Source organism: Carettochelys insculpta, chromosome 16 (genome assembly GCF_033958435.1).
Source record: "Carettochelys insculpta isolate YL-2023 chromosome 16, ASM3395843v1, whole genome shotgun sequence".
NCBI lineage: Eukaryota > Metazoa > Chordata > Testudines > Carettochelyidae > Carettochelys > Carettochelys insculpta.
In genome coordinates, this window is record NC_134152.1 from 4009223 (window position 1) to 4024175 (window position 14953).

The window sequence follows — 14953 nt, forward strand, 5'->3', positions numbered from 1 at the left end:
TGGGGAACAGTAATGTGCTGTTTGTGTTTTGTTAATGGATTACCGTGGTTATCAGATTAAATACACACCCTAGTCGCCGCTGCCTTTGCTCCGATTGGCTCCCTTTCTTGACTAGTACATTTTTATAACTGTTTGCAGAGAAAGATAAAAACATTAAATCCCGTAGGAGTCATTTATACAATCAGAAAGCAGGCAGTGTGTTTTCTGGGCATTTCTACTTGCAGTGATATGGCACCTTGCAAAACCACCTAATCTGTCTTCTCAGCAGCGCTATGAGGTAAGCAAGAATTATCTTCATCTTGTCAGAGGAGGTTAGTACTTGCTAACACCACACGGTAGATGTGTGTTGCAACCGGAATTGGAACTCCAGAGCTGCTGATTCCTGCCTTTTGTTCAAGGCACTGCTTAAAACGTCAAAGTCTTCTTAAAACATAAGCTGCCCAGCAGTTCTTGCCTCTCACTTTACTGACAAAGTATTAGAACTGAAGGGACACCTATGGGCCACGTTTCGAGGACATGCACTTTGAAAGGCTGTTATGTGACATTTCATATGCTTTGTGACAATATGCTTATCGTATGACTGTGGCATAGCCAATATGCTTTATGCAAGATGGCTTGTATAAGTTATCATTGGAAACTTTCTTTCTCTTTTTGCATGACATGATGATAAAACAATTACAGTACTCTTTAGGAAGATCCAGGACACCTGCCTCCAAGCTAACACGCAGACACGCCATGTCTCGATTCCCCAGGCATGCATGTGCAAATATGTGATCTGCACACATAACATCATTCGTCACTCTTACTTCGGATAATACGGGGGGGTTGGTTGAGTGAAGGTTGGATAACTGAGATTCTCTTGTATTTATACTATTATAGGCTCTATTATAATCCGTGTGCTCTTGGCCGTTCTTCCCAATTCTGTGTACTGTTATCAGCCATTTATATCTCTAAATCTCTGTCCAAATGTAGTGCTGTAAAGAACTAGGAAGAAGGAGTTTCTCTAGGACCCCACTGCACGGTAATAATCCATTGTGAGATAATGAATAACACACAACTGCTATGTATTGACAATTGTTGCCAACATAGCTGAATTGTTTAAGGCATTGTAACTGTCTGCTACTGACCCCGCCTGATATTTGTTGAGCGCATCTGGCTTGATGGAAGCTTCCTGTTGTGAGAACAATGGAGGATTTAATTTGATGTAATATATATCAAAACCATTAGCAGGCTGTTGTCCAGTCAAATAGTACAGTTGTGCAAGACCTTGCCTTAACACACAATAGTACCTCCCATGTGTTTTGACGAATAGTAAGGCAGCAAAATTCGTCTTAACTGGGCTTTGTTTGTAATGATCTCGGAATCACTGGGCAAAATTACTTAAAGAAAAATACATAGAATGTTGTTACTTTTGCGGTATTCGCCGCAAGCACTGTAAGACCGTTCTTACCCCAGCGGCCTCATCTCCGACCTGGCTAGATGGGCTGTCTCGCTTCACTCAGCAACAGGCAATTTGGCAGGGGACATTGCTACAGCACTCTGAAGGCAGTACTGCTCAGTCCTGTCTGCCTAGTGGTACTTGTCTGAGGCCTGGGGCACGTCTGTACTTCCGGGAAGATTGACCCGGTCAGGGTCGATCTTCCAGAGTTCAGTTTTGCACGATGATCTCTCTGGGGTCGACAGTCAACCCCCCCGTACTCCATACTATCACATGGACTAAGGCAGGTCGACTGGAGGAATGTTCCCGTCGACCTTCTTTAGTTAGAACTGTCAGGTAAGTTGATTTCCAGTATGTCAATTAATTAAAGAAATGCGGTTGCTGTAGCTAGAATGGCATGTCTGAAATTGACTTATTTCCTTAGTATAGCCTTCAAGGTAGAAATGCTTTCCTGAAGTACAGTCCTTTTTTCTTGGGGGGGGTGGGTAGTGTGTGCGGAAACATTTTGTTTTTTCTTCTGCACACTACCTGGAGTACCTGAAGTAGTTGGTAAAATGGAGTTTCACTCTCTCCAGCTCATTAGGAACTGCAGGCAGTTAGCTAAGGAGGCGTCTCTCTCAAAGACAGGCACAGAGGCTACTAATACCCTGACCCTAGTGGCTCTAACCAGGGGGCTCTAACCTGTTCAGTCCAGAGCAGTGTTTCTCAACCAGGGATACATATACCCTTGGGGATATACTGAGGTCTTCCAGAGGGTACATCAGTTCATCTGGCTATTTGCCTAGTTTTACAACAGGCTATATAAAAACACTCAGTCAGTATAATCTAAAAGTTCATTCAGACAATGACTTGTTTCTGCTGCTTCATGTGCCTTATGCTGAAATGGCAGTACAATATTTCTATTCCAATTAATTTATTTTATAATAAGATGGTAGAAAGTCAACAAGTGTTCAGCAGACATCTTCTGTGATATTTTTGCGTGTTTTTAAATGTAAGTTGGTGGTATGCGAAACAAAATCTGACTCCTAAAAAGGGTACAGTAATCTGGAAGGGTTGAAGGGCAATTGTTTCAAGTCCTCAGATTACCTTAGGACCATGTTTCTCAACTGGTGATATGTGTACCTTTAGGAGTATGTGACAGAAGTCTGGGGGTGCTTATAATTATTTTTAAAGGGGAATTTTATAAAAAAAACAGTTGAGAAATACTGGTCTAGAATGAGGATAAATATGCCAAGTTACTATGACTCCTTATTTGCAAGTTCCCTTGCTTCTTGAATGAATGAAGCCCTTGGGGAGGGATGGCTTTCTAGGCTGCATTGGACATTGTGGAAGTATTTTCAGTCTTTTTTTTAAAAATGATCAGTTTACCCTTTGGAAGCTTAGTGTTTTCTGATATGATGTAGGGCCAAGTGTTGGAGAAAACTTATGTAGGCCTACACCAACTGGTGCTCTTTCTAAAGAATAAATTACATGAAAATGAAGCGAGAAAAACCTTGTCATCAGACATAAGAAAATTTAAAACAGAAATGCCGTTTTTCAGATTTATCAGTCTTTGAAAAATTGTGTTTGCATCTAAAACATTGTCTCCTGCATGTGCCATGTGCTTCATAACGGTGCTATGCTGCTCCATTTTTGTCTCTACTGCACAAAAGCTGTGGGAAAGTGCCTTTGTTAATTAAAGAAAATCTTGTATGTGCATGGAGGAAGACTATAAGGTTTCAGTAGCAGCACGAACTTGGAATCAACTAAACAGCGTCATGAATTTGCCAAGGAAAAAGCTTGTCTTAGAAAATCTGAGAGAGGAGTTCAGGGGCCACTCAGTAGGATTATTTGCCCTAACCAATGAAAGTCTTGTCGCTGCAGGTGGTAATGTTAGTTAGCCAGCCTGTGGTGTCCAAAATGCTGGCCGCTAGCCACATGTGGCTATTTGGCCTCTTGAGTGTGGCTACTTGGCTTGAACAATAAACGTATTTTCACAATAATGTGCTAGTTCGCTATAGCAGTAGCTACTATAGTGGTTACTGCTTCAGAACTGGTGGGACACCAGGGGTGTAAATAGTGCTTTGTCGTCAAAGCAAACGTCGCTCTTGGGATGGGGGCAGTTTTGTCAGGGAAACAGCATGTACACTGTCTGACTTCTGGTGACACAGCCGTGTGTAGTGCAGGCAAAGCTTGAGAGCTCCACTTTAAGGAAGCATTGTCATGCTGCTGTCCCTGTGCATGTGTCTAGAGCAGGAGACATTCTGTTCCCATCCCCATCTTGGCTAGGCTCCTTTGTGGTCCTGGGCAACTCATTTAACCTCTCTGCCTCAGTTAATACCATCTCGGAGGGTCATTAAGCAAAATTAAATGGTTGTGTAACACCCGGAGATCATATGTTGTTGGTTTATTAGGTAGCTGTTGGAACAGGCAGGTTCGCTGTTGGGAATGGGGAGCTAATTATAGGAAGGGAATAAGGGAAGGACTTGGGTGCAAAGACAAAATTTGGAGTCCGGTAGGAAACCCGTAAAGTAGACTTTGAACAGTTGTTTTGCAGAGGAGTGAAGATTTGGGCGGCTGCCTGGCTGGAGGAGGATTGATAACGGATAAGAAGGTCTGACCAGAAATTTGAATCAGGCTCAATTTGTCATTGCCAGATTTACTACATAAAGGGTGTTGGCAACCTGTATGAAATGAGATGCTTGGGTCTTAGTCCAGTTCTCAAGAGGCAAGTGTCTTCAGCATAATGGCTATCACAATTTGGGGCAGCTGGGATTCTTAGAGATCAAAGACTGCATGAATCATCACTATAAGCATGTCTACACTACAGTTAGATACCTGCAGCTGGCCCTTGCCAGCAGATGTGGGCTCCAAGAGTTTGGGCTAAGGAGCTTTTTGGAATGTCCAGTGGAAGCCAGTGTCATGGTGTCCTGAAGCCAAACATCTATATTACAGTTAAATAGCCCTTTAGTGCAAGCCCCATGAGACTGAGTCAAGTGGCACAGGCCAATCATGGGGTTTTCATTGCATACCCTGTGAGTGACGGTACTTCCAGACTTGGGCAGGCATGTGGCGCAGACCTGGCTTGGCTGGCTGTTGCTTGTGCTGCACGTGTTCTTGTGTGCGTCACTTAAGGCTTCAGGCCATCCCAGCTGGAACCTCTTTTTGGAAGAAAACCTTTAGTAAAATGTAAGAGGAAGTGGTGGGGGAAGGTAGGGCAGTTACTGTAAGCTGAAGGAGAGGGTTAGGAACCAGAGGTCATTAATTGGAAGGACAGTTAATCTGTAAGTATGCATCCTCTTTGCGTGTTTTTGCTTCAGACAAGGAGCTGGGGACTGAGCTGCCAGTTCTGGCCTCACATAAACTAGCTGGCCTATTTTCCACAGTCTGATCTTGGTGACTCTTTTCCCAGCCAGGGACCATAGACATGTAGGATTAAAACAAGCTTTCTTAAGGTGAGCACTGACCTACATCTTTGGCTCATAGTGAGGTGATTAAGAGGATGAAATATATTTGGTCAGATAGCATTCAGCACAGATGCTTTCTAAATAATTAGTAGTGGAGTTGATCTGTGCCCAGCTGCTTTTGGTATTATCTGTCAGCTTTGCCATCTTCTTTTACCTTAATGGTGAGGTAGTGTCTATCAGCTGTTTGTCTTATTTCCCATTTTGCAGATGGGGAAGGAAACAGCAGCCAAGGGGTTTAGCCAAGGTTTCAGTGAGTCACAGTGGGTAATAAAAGCCAGCTGTTTTGACTCATCCTAAATATTTCATCTGTTGCGCTGCATATACTATATCTTAAGCTTTTTCAAATAGCCTTTTTTAAGCCTATTGAATAACTGTGCTCTATTATTTGGGAGAGTCATGCTGGAACAGAATCATTAAGAGACGTAAAATAAAAAGGCTTCAGCTGCATGAGAGTGTTTTGTGGTTTCAAGACTCTTTTTGGAAAACCAGCTAGTGAACTCTGCTCTTGCCTTTGTGAAAGAATTGTGCAATCTGAAGCCCTGTTTTGCTAGCATTGTTTTGCAGTCCCGTGACCCATTTCTCTACCCTTCCAGATGTGCTACGTTGCAGGGCTTTGTGAATTCTTTGCCAAGCTGCCTGCCTGCCTTTGTAGCTTAGCTGGTGTAACATAACTGCTGTGCTAGTAGGGGAGAGGAGAAAGTGCAGACTGCTGATTTGAAACACATCAGTTTGCAGGGGTAAGTGAGCAGATTGCAGCTCAAATCCCGGAAACTAAAGCTGAAAAAGATGTAGCGGGACAGGCTGGTTTCCCTTCCTTCATCAGGTAACTCTGCTGAGTCTTGCTTTTCTGCAGATGGACTAGGGATTTTGCAGCCTGGTGGGTAAGAATTGTTTTGCTCACAAGTATGATCACACAGACTGCTGAAATACACGTCTTGTAGTCTGCTCTGCTGACACACGAAAATTCTGAGTAGGAAGCTTAATTTGGATTGCTTACTGAGTCACGGGAGTCTTTCATGCACCAGGTTATGGTTTATTAGTATGCAAAGTGCTTCGTTATCTGTAACTCTGAGTAGAGACTGTCAGTGCCTTGCTTGGAGCTGCAAGAGGGGACAAAAAGTTCTTTGTTTTCTGAGGCATACTAGGACCACGAAGAGGTAAGAGTGTATTTAATGCTGTGTAAGTTTGAGTGCACTAAAGGGTAATGTCAAGGGCATAGTTCTGTGGATTGACCCAGCGTGTGTTTGAGTTAACGCTTTCTCCGCTCAAGAAGCTGCAGCACTTGGAGCTTTCCTCCCCCCACCCCCATTCAAGAGCCTACTGCTTTAATGTTAGTCAAGTTTTTGCTCTTCAGTACATTAGAGTTGCTGAAATAACTGGAGGATGATGAACTCTGGCTGTTCCCCAACAGGACTGGAAAAGTGAAGAGAACGCTGGGAAGATCAGGTCTGTGGTGACATGCTGTCCGATGTAACAGAAGCCTCTGAGGGGGTAGATGAGATCGAGAACGTTCGCTATGAAGAAACGGAAGAGGATAACAATGTCAGGTGAGTCCTGTGAGGCCCTCCTGGCAAGTCAGAGTGGGGCTTTGTTGCTTGGTTAGAACAACTTGTTTCCTTGGAGTATCGCTGCTTGTGGGTCCCAGGCAGGAATATGGTACTTGCTATCCCCTCTCACTCCTTCTCCACCTTCAGTAATGTGGGAACACTTTAAAAATATGTGTGTTCCACCCCCATTGAGGAGAAGGATCTCTGTAAATGGCTGAAGTGAAGGGCTAGTGATTGTACTGAAATGTGAATAGATAACCCAGTGTTATCTCCCTGGGGCCAGCACATTTATTTCCTTCAGAACTCTTCCTGGTGTGTTATCCTGTCCCGTTTCAAATGACAAGAATTAATAGGGTTTCTGCCACTGTTAATAGTCCTCAGTGAGATTGGATTAATATGCAGAGTGCAGGTGAAGCTGTCAAAGGTGCATGGCTAATATAGTGATCACGGGGAGCTCCTGAAGTGTGCAGTGAAGTGCTGGGTTACCAATCTGGGATAGAAGGTGACTAGAACCTGGGAGGAATGGAGGTTGTTCATCACTCTAAACAAAGCATTGTGGTTCTTTCAAAAGTTTACAACTGAACGCTGACTTAATGCAGCTTGGAAACTTTTCTGTGCAGAAGGCTACTGCTTTTAACCATCTTAATGTAAATGAAACGGACTCAGGAGCCCTTTTTTGTTAAACTTTGTGTCTGTAGTGGTTTACATTTAACACTGTGTTGTATTTGCCCCCCGCCCCCCACCACCTGCTGCCTGACTGTACCCTTCTGTTTCCAAAGGAGATGTGCGTTTGATTGGGCCATTTTCTATTATACTATCAAAATTCACAGTAGGGGGAATTTGTGCAAAACAAGTCAGTTGTAATGACTCAGTATTTGGGTGCGCGAATGTGGTGTATGAACTCTTAGTGTCTCTAAAATGTCCAAGAGTCTGGCCAGCAGTGCTCCTGTCACACAGTCAAGGCACAACCCGACTATGCTGGGATATGGGTTCACACCAGTGGTGACAGCTGGCAAGGGACACAAGGGGGACACTAACCACGTAGCGTCTGGGAGGGCCCAAGCCCTTTCCCCTGAACAGTGCATCTTGGGGGTCTAGTGGGGTGCCTGGCACCAGCAGCAGGGGTTCCATGCCTTCTCACAAGCCCCCTCTCCCGAGTTTCACAGGCGAGAGCCTGGTCGCTCTGTTTCCCAGCACCATCGGTAAGTGCCAGCATGGGCACAACCCCTGCTACCAGTGCCAGGCCCTCTCAGGCTTTTCTGGGCTCTGCAGCAGCCCACAAAGCTCAGGTCCTGGGGAGGTTGCTGTTCGTGGTTGCTGGCCTCTTGTTCCTCCCCTCATGGCATTGGGGAGGGGGCATGTGACCCTTTGTGATCCCTGATGTATCGTCCCAATTCACACATCTCTAGCTTAGTACTATGCTCAGCATCTGTTATGAGCTGCTGTCACCTTTTCACTTGATTGTATTCCCTTTGTATTGTCGGCTGGGTTTCATCTGGGGTAACCACTGATGACTTTGTGGGACGGTCGTGGGTTTGACAAGTCTGTTGCCCGTTTCAGAGGCTAACTTGTTGAGACTGGCTGTTAAAATCAACCCAGACTATCAACGGAACTAGTGTAACATCATCACACCATGGTGATGTGATGACTCAGTCCTATCCCAGAGATGACATTTTTGTAGAGACCCTGCTAGTGATGTCCAAACGTCACTGGTAGGGGGGACCTTACCCCACAGCTTTATTTAGTGTATTTCAGGTAAACTGTGTCCCTGGAGCCAGGGATGCGCACAGGAATTGAGGAGAAATATCTGTGCCCCGCCCCTTTGGCCAAAGAAACTGGCTATCCTGCTCTCCCCTTCTCGTCTCTTCCCACAGGGCCATGTTTTGAACCAGAGAATAGTTCTGCTTTGTGTTGGAGGTCAATTAGGTGCTAATGGAATGAAAGTCACAGGTGGCATCTTCCCGGGGTTTGCCATCAGCAAATGAGAATTATGTTTCCACCAGGTCTAATGCAAGACTGACCTGAAGCACAAATATCTGCCCTGGTCCAAAGTATGGGCCTAGCCCAGTCAAGTTAAAAATTGCTCTTTCTTTGTGGTACTCTTGAAACCTACAGAATCTCCCTTGAGCATGTTTTCCATCTTCCAATCCTTTGTAAATTTTTGTTCTCCACAGTCCCACTGACCTCTCAGAGATGCTGAAGGAGGGAACCAAAGAGTCACATGATTGTGCAGAGAACACTCAGTTTGTCAAAGACTTCCTGAAAGGACGGATCAAGAAGGAACTCTTTAAGGTTTGCACTTTCTAGCTCTGCATTCATAACAGCATGTGCCAGCCCTTGGGCTGTAGAGAGTTGGAAGCTGTATGCCAAATTTGACATCCTGTTATAATTACAGAAATTTCCTGTGTGACCTTGGGCAGTTTGCTTAGCCTCTCTGCCTCAGTTCCCAGTCTGTAAAATGGGGATAATGCTTCCCTAGATCAGACTGTGAAGCCCTTTGTAATCTTCTGATGACAAGGGCTGTATAAGAGCTAGGTAATATTAAATCCCAGTAAAAAATTTTATGTTTTGGGTATGGATGTGCACTTCGCATGAGCAAATCAAATCAAACTAAACTGCTGGAAACCTGTCTTGCCTAAAAGTGCCACTGTGTATAACCCAGCATGGTCCACAGCTGGCCAGCACCTGAGTGCGCTACAGACTTGGCACAGTTAGCAGTTTGGGTTGGGAGTCAGCTTAATGTTGCTCAGCAGCGCCTTCTGCTGGTTGGTGTGGAACAGAACTGATGGAGAGCTAGATCAGTAGGTGTAGTCCAGCTGTTCCCAACCCCTTTGAGATTGGGACCCATTCTGACAATTCAAGAAGACCTTGTGACCCAAGGCAATTCAAAACCAGGGGGCAGGGAGGGGAGGTTCTCAGCTGGGAAAGGCCCCCCTCGCTCCCAGCTTAAACCCCTTTCAGCCCCAAAAGGCCCCCCCTCGCTCCCCAGGCCTAAACCCCCTCTCAGCTAGAGTTGCCAGATTTTTGAAAACTTATGCGAGACAGGCAGCCCCGCCTGCAGGATCCCCAGCCAGGGCCACCTGTACCACTTAAGATTTCCAAAACCCGGGCGGGGGGCAGGAACTCTTGACAGCCTCGCAGCTGGGAGCCGGCTGGGGCACTTAGCTCTGGTTGGCAGCATCAGCCATGGGAACCCCTGCAGCCCCATGGCTTGAAGCCATCTGAAGTGCTGAGCCCTGTCCAGCAGTGCCAGCTGCAGGATCCCAGGTGGGGGACCCCACAGCAGCATGGTGGGAGCTGGCTGGGCCACGGAGCTCTGACCGGCTCTCGGCCCCCTCTGCCCTGCTGTCCACAGGCTTAAACCTGTCTTAGCCGTCCTGACCTACCTCACAGGGGAGTTCCAGGCTGCCACTGCCAACCCCCACTGCTCCTTTGTTGGGCTGCCTCCTTCTCTGCCCAGATCCCCCAGCCCTCCTACTCTCTTCTCCCACCCGCAGCAGGGTAGTTCCCTGCCCTGCTGCCTTAAATGGTACTCAGTTTAGTTGGTTTCAGCGCAGGATCCCTCCTGCTGGCTGCTAAACTAATTAACATTTAACTAATAATTGAGTTCCATTTCAGCACCGCAGGGCAAGGACTGGGAGACAAGAAGTCAAGTGGCTGCAAATGGCTCCTTAGGAGCTTAGCCAGCGACCCTTAGAAAATCTAATTGCGACCCCTGTTTGGGTCCTGACCCATAGGTTGGGAATCCCTGGTCTAGCCCAGCTCACTACTATGTTGCAAGAAGCTCCTAGGTGGGCTGTAGGAGGGGAGGCCTGGCAAGGGGTTGTGAAGGGAGCTCACCTCAAGGCACCCAGCTGCAGTAGCTCATGTCCTGCTGGGCTGGCCCTGCCTCCATGCTCTGGCTGTTTGCAACTGGGTGCATAGCATTATATCGCCACTTGTTTTTGGTTCATCTACCTTTCCACAGTCACGATTGCATCTGGAAGCCCCTCTATGCCATGCCCCGGGGCTACAAATGCCAGTGCAACTTAAACCTCCAGAAAATACCGGGCATTACATTAGCTGTTTATGCTAAGGTGTTTTCTTTGTCATTTTAATTGCCAGTCCCCTGTGGGCAGATCACAGCATTCTGTGTAGATCTATGCACATCGGTCATCTTTTGATCACAGGCGTCTGCCCATCTAAACAGTGCCCGCCATTAGAGGGCCTTCAAACAGTAATGAATTAAGCCTCCCTACCTTTTGAGGTAGGATGTGTTGTCCCCATTTTACAGATAGATAAGTCACTGAACCCTTATGCCTCAACAGCTAAGATGATGCAGCAAGTCCATAGAACAACTGGCAGTAGGACCTAGAACTGTGAGTTTACAGTCCAATGCCTTGAGGAGAAGTCTTTTCTCTGTTACGGAAATCTGGGAGAGAAGAGACTTATTCATCCATCTCATTTGTGTCCTGTCAGCTCCTCAGGATTAGCCCTACATTTTCATGGCTGGATGCCTCCCAAGCAAAGGGCTTTCACCATTTCCTTTGGAGATACCTCCACAGCCTAAAAGATAATAAATTGGTCAAAGTGTGGTTTCTATGGAGTGTGGTTACTGGGAGGAATGCATGGGTCTGTATATAGTCTGTCTAAATGCACCTTTCTTTCCAACAACTGGGCCATATGTGCACTCTGCTTTGTTCCTAGCTGGCGACTGTGGCACTTTACTACACCTACTCTGCCTTGGAAGAGGAAATGGACCACAACAAGGACCACCCTGCATTTGCCCCTTTGTACTTCCCTCTAGAACTTCACCGGAAAGAGGCGTTGATTGAAGACTTGGGGTATTTTTACGGGGAAAACTGGAAAGAGAAGATTCAGTGTTCAGAGGCAACTAGGTGTTACGTAGACCGAATCCATCATGTTGGGCAGTATGAGCCAGAGCTGCTGGTAGCTCATGCCTACACCCGGTACATGGGGGACTTGTCTGGAGGTCAGGTACTCAAGAAAGTAGCCCAGAGGGCCCTGAAGCTGCCCAGTACTGGGAAAGGGATCCAGTTCTACGTGTTTGACAATGTTACGAATGCACAGCAGTTCAAGCAGTTCTACAGGGCCAGGATAAATGCACTGGACTTAGACAAGAAAGCCAAGGAGAGGATTGTGGAGGAAGCCAATAAGGCGTTTGAATTCAACATGCAGGTACTGTACACCTCCCAACTTTTGTAACTGCCTGTACGTAGCTGAGCTACACTGCTTTAATCTTCTGCTTTGTTTACATGGAGTGTTAATGTTCCTGATAATGCAGGACTGATGTCATTAGCTAAAACCCAGAGGAGCGTAAGCAGGGAAAGGAGGAAAAAGCAGCGCTATAATCCCTTTAAACAGGAAGTGCAAACTCCATCTGCTGTCTCTACTAAGGACATGTAGAGTACTATCATGCTATGGCCCAAATCCTTGTAGGAGTGTCCAACTCTGTAAGATAAACAGGAAAGATCTCTTGAATCTCTCACTTGCAAGCAGGCCAGAGGTCTCTGTTGTGACAGTCCCTTTGGCCAGCCAGGTCTGGAGAAGTCTGTTTTAAGGAGGTCTGTAAATGGAGCTGACCCCTTCAAGCTGGTAGAGATACCATGACTGTCCTTGCTTATGTGGATTTCACGATGCACCAGAGTCCAATCAGAGCTGTTTGCAACAGTCAGACGCTGGCATTTCTTCTGTATTTCAGGAGCCTGTTGGCCCAGATGGTCCCCTGGTAGACCTTTCAAGTTTGTTTTTTAAGACTGCCCCATAATGGGAAAGGAGAATAGCTAAGATCCCCATATTGATCATCCTGTGGACTGACTGACTGCTGGTGATTCCTGCATGTCCTCTAGAAGGAGGGGAAATAACCTTAGCTACGTATTATGACTCTTATTGGAGGTAGAGGACAGGAATTCTTCCCAATTGCTAGAATTTGTGATCCCACTGGTTTCAGTAGAAGGGGGCCAGCACCCTGCCCTCCAGTTTCACAGAGATAACTGAAAGTTCTGCTACTGGTGAGAGTCCTGTGACATCCACACAAACCATGGGATTCACCTGCAGTCTAGATGCCAGCAGAAAAGAGGACCTATCCCATGTTACAGGGCAAGGTGAAGTTGTTCTGTTGACTGACTAACACAAGCGGTATCATCGCATAGAGCTGGAAGGGGCCTCAGGTCACTGAGTCCAGTCCTCCGCCCTCTTGGCAGGGCCAAGCACCAGCCTTTTTTTTTTTTTTTTTTTTAATCTATTTGCCCCAGCTCCCTAAATGGCCCCCTTGAGGATTGAGCTCACAGCCCTGGGTTTAGCAGGCCAATGCTCACAGGACTGAGCTATCCCTGCCCCTGGAATTAGGGCACTTGCATGAATTCAGACCATCTGAACGTTAACGTCCTCAGATTACTTGGAGTTGCATACTCCATTTGCTAAATCTTAGGCTAAAAAGATACCCTAGTACTCTGCTCAAAGATTTGGTCTGACTCTGCAAATGTACCTCCAAGTGCATCAGAGGTGGAAGAGGTAGCCTTGCAGAGTAAAGCCAGTCCTGTGGGAGGAAGCTAGAACAGCGGTTTTCAGCTTGGGACCTGGGATCCTGTGGGGTGCTGTGAACAGGTTTCAGGGGAGTCACCAAGCAGGGCTTCCATTAGCTGCACTGCAGCCTAGGACAGAAAGCTGAAGTACCAGGGCACGATGCTGAAACCTGAGCCTCTGAGCCTTACCACCCAGGGCTGAAGCCAAAGCCAGAGCAACTTAGGGCACTGGCACAGCTGTGGCATGGGGCTAGGAAGTGGTGTTGCTTGTTACCCACTTCATCTGGCTTTTACATGCATAAAAATGGTGGTTGTGGCACAGATGGCAATAGAATTTTTATAGCACGTGATGGCGTCAGGGGCTCAGGAAGAGAGAGGTTGAGAACCCCTGAGCTAGAGCATCTTGGTTTGATTCTCCCATAGATAGCATAATTTGCCTAAGACAGAAGTCTAGGTGTAACACCTGAGCCCCAGGCTGAGTTTGCAGGGCTGCCACCTAAGCAGCTAAACATTTTTCAGAAGTGGCTGCTGGGGTTGTGATATGTGTGCCCTGCTTCTGAAATGATGCACGTTCCAGAGATGAGACCCTTTTAAGAGGTCAAGGTGGGTACCCAAATTACCAGTCACTTCTGAAAGCACGGGCCAGCAGCTCATTAGCCGCACTAATTTGATAGAGAAACTGAGAATGATAAATGTGGGACCACACTTCAGATTCAAAGGGCCCTTGAGTGAAATTTACGGGAGTGGCCGTGTGGTGCTGTTCATGCTGGTGACTCAGCTGGAGCTTCATTTTCCTTGACAGGTATTTGATGAATTGGACAAAATTGGTGCGTTGCTCACGGAAGAAGCCCAGGATGGAGGGTTCCCAGTGCATGATGGAAAAGGAGATCTGCGCAAGTGCCCATACTATGCAACAAAACTCGGTAGGCTTTATTTCACTGTAGATACCCCCGCCAGGTTAAAGTATTACAGCTAACAGTGCTTTCTGCCCTCCCCAGCAGGCAAGGAGGACGCTGGATGCCCATACCACGTTGCCGTGGCCCTGTTGAAGCAGCCCACCATGCAGTTTGTCCTGGCAGCTTGCCTTGCCCTGGCTGCAGGCATTGCAGCCTGGTATATGTTGTGATGGATGGACATTAGCTGGTGTTACCCCACGTTAACACAAGGTGATGAATGCACTTTTGGGGACTGTCCCTCTGCTAGTGGCAGAGTTTTAATGCAAGGTTTAAGAGAACAATAAACCGGAATCTGCAGGGAATGCCAAGGACTATTTGCATACAAGTAACCCAAATGCTGCATGGCACCACGCTTATTAATGTATGTAATTACCCAGCAGGGTTTTGAGCTAGCAACTTAGAGCAGGAGTTGTAGTCTAACTCCACAACTGCCACGTGGAGCCAAAACTCTCTTGACTTGGTGTAGATCCTAAGTTGGGACTGCTTTAGCCAGTTACTGTCCAGTGATCAGGTCTTCATCCACCTGACCAGGCTGCAATGTGATGGAGTGTTCCTTGCCCCGTCCAGCATGCTGTGGCTCCCTATCTGCTGACCAGGCACTTAGCCTGTGACACTGGGACAGGGCAGGCTAAAATCAGGCATTGCACTTTGTCCTGTACAGCAGAATGGTGGTGGGGAATTCAAACTGCTCCAGAATCACCTCTTCTCTCTGTCGCTGTGCCACAGCACCTGTTTCCCCAAAGGCAGCGTAACTTGCTGCTCATGTTGCAATGGCCCAAGGCTAAAAACACACTTATGAATTAGGGCCTTTCTGCCCTGGCATGTAACGGTTGCTGACCAAACTGTCTGTGGGCTGCAGGGAGCAAGTCCTTGTGTATATTAAAGTTAAGGGTTAATTTTCATGTAATTTATGTTGTGATAGTCTTTGTTGAGCGCATCTGGCTCTCCAGATGTGGATTTGATTCAGGGGAGCCTGTGGAATTCCCCACCCATGTTGTAGGCAGAGCAACTGCCTGCTGTGAATGGACTGAACCATTGCTCC

At 46.8% G+C, this 14953-nt stretch overlaps 1 protein-coding gene across 9 annotated transcripts in view; it reads left to right on the forward strand.

The window, feature by feature from the left end:
• Positions 1-14818, forward strand: part of HMOX2 (heme oxygenase 2) — a 22205-nt gene extending 7387 nt beyond the window's left edge. For 3 of the 9 annotated variants that reach the window (XM_075010375.1, XM_075010370.1, XM_075010371.1), the window contains exons 2-6: positions 6296-6431; positions 8606-8723; positions 11118-11609; positions 13758-13878; positions 13954-14818. In XM_075010375.1, the coding sequence (XP_074866476.1) occupies positions 6343-6431; positions 8606-8723; positions 11118-11609; positions 13758-13878; positions 13954-14081 (948 nt within the window). In that variant the 5' untranslated portion in view covers positions 6296-6342 and the 3' untranslated portion in view covers positions 14082-14818. Of the gene's footprint in view, positions 1-36; positions 278-972; positions 1022-4571; positions 4702-5565; positions 5622-5686; positions 5708-6295; positions 6432-8605; positions 8724-11117; positions 11610-13757; positions 13879-13953 lie in introns of those variants that run through there. The other 6 variants (XM_075010373.1, XM_075010372.1, XM_075010374.1 and 3 more) reach the window with 6 other exon arrangements.
• The last annotated feature ends 135 nt before the right edge of the window (positions 14819-14953 follow it).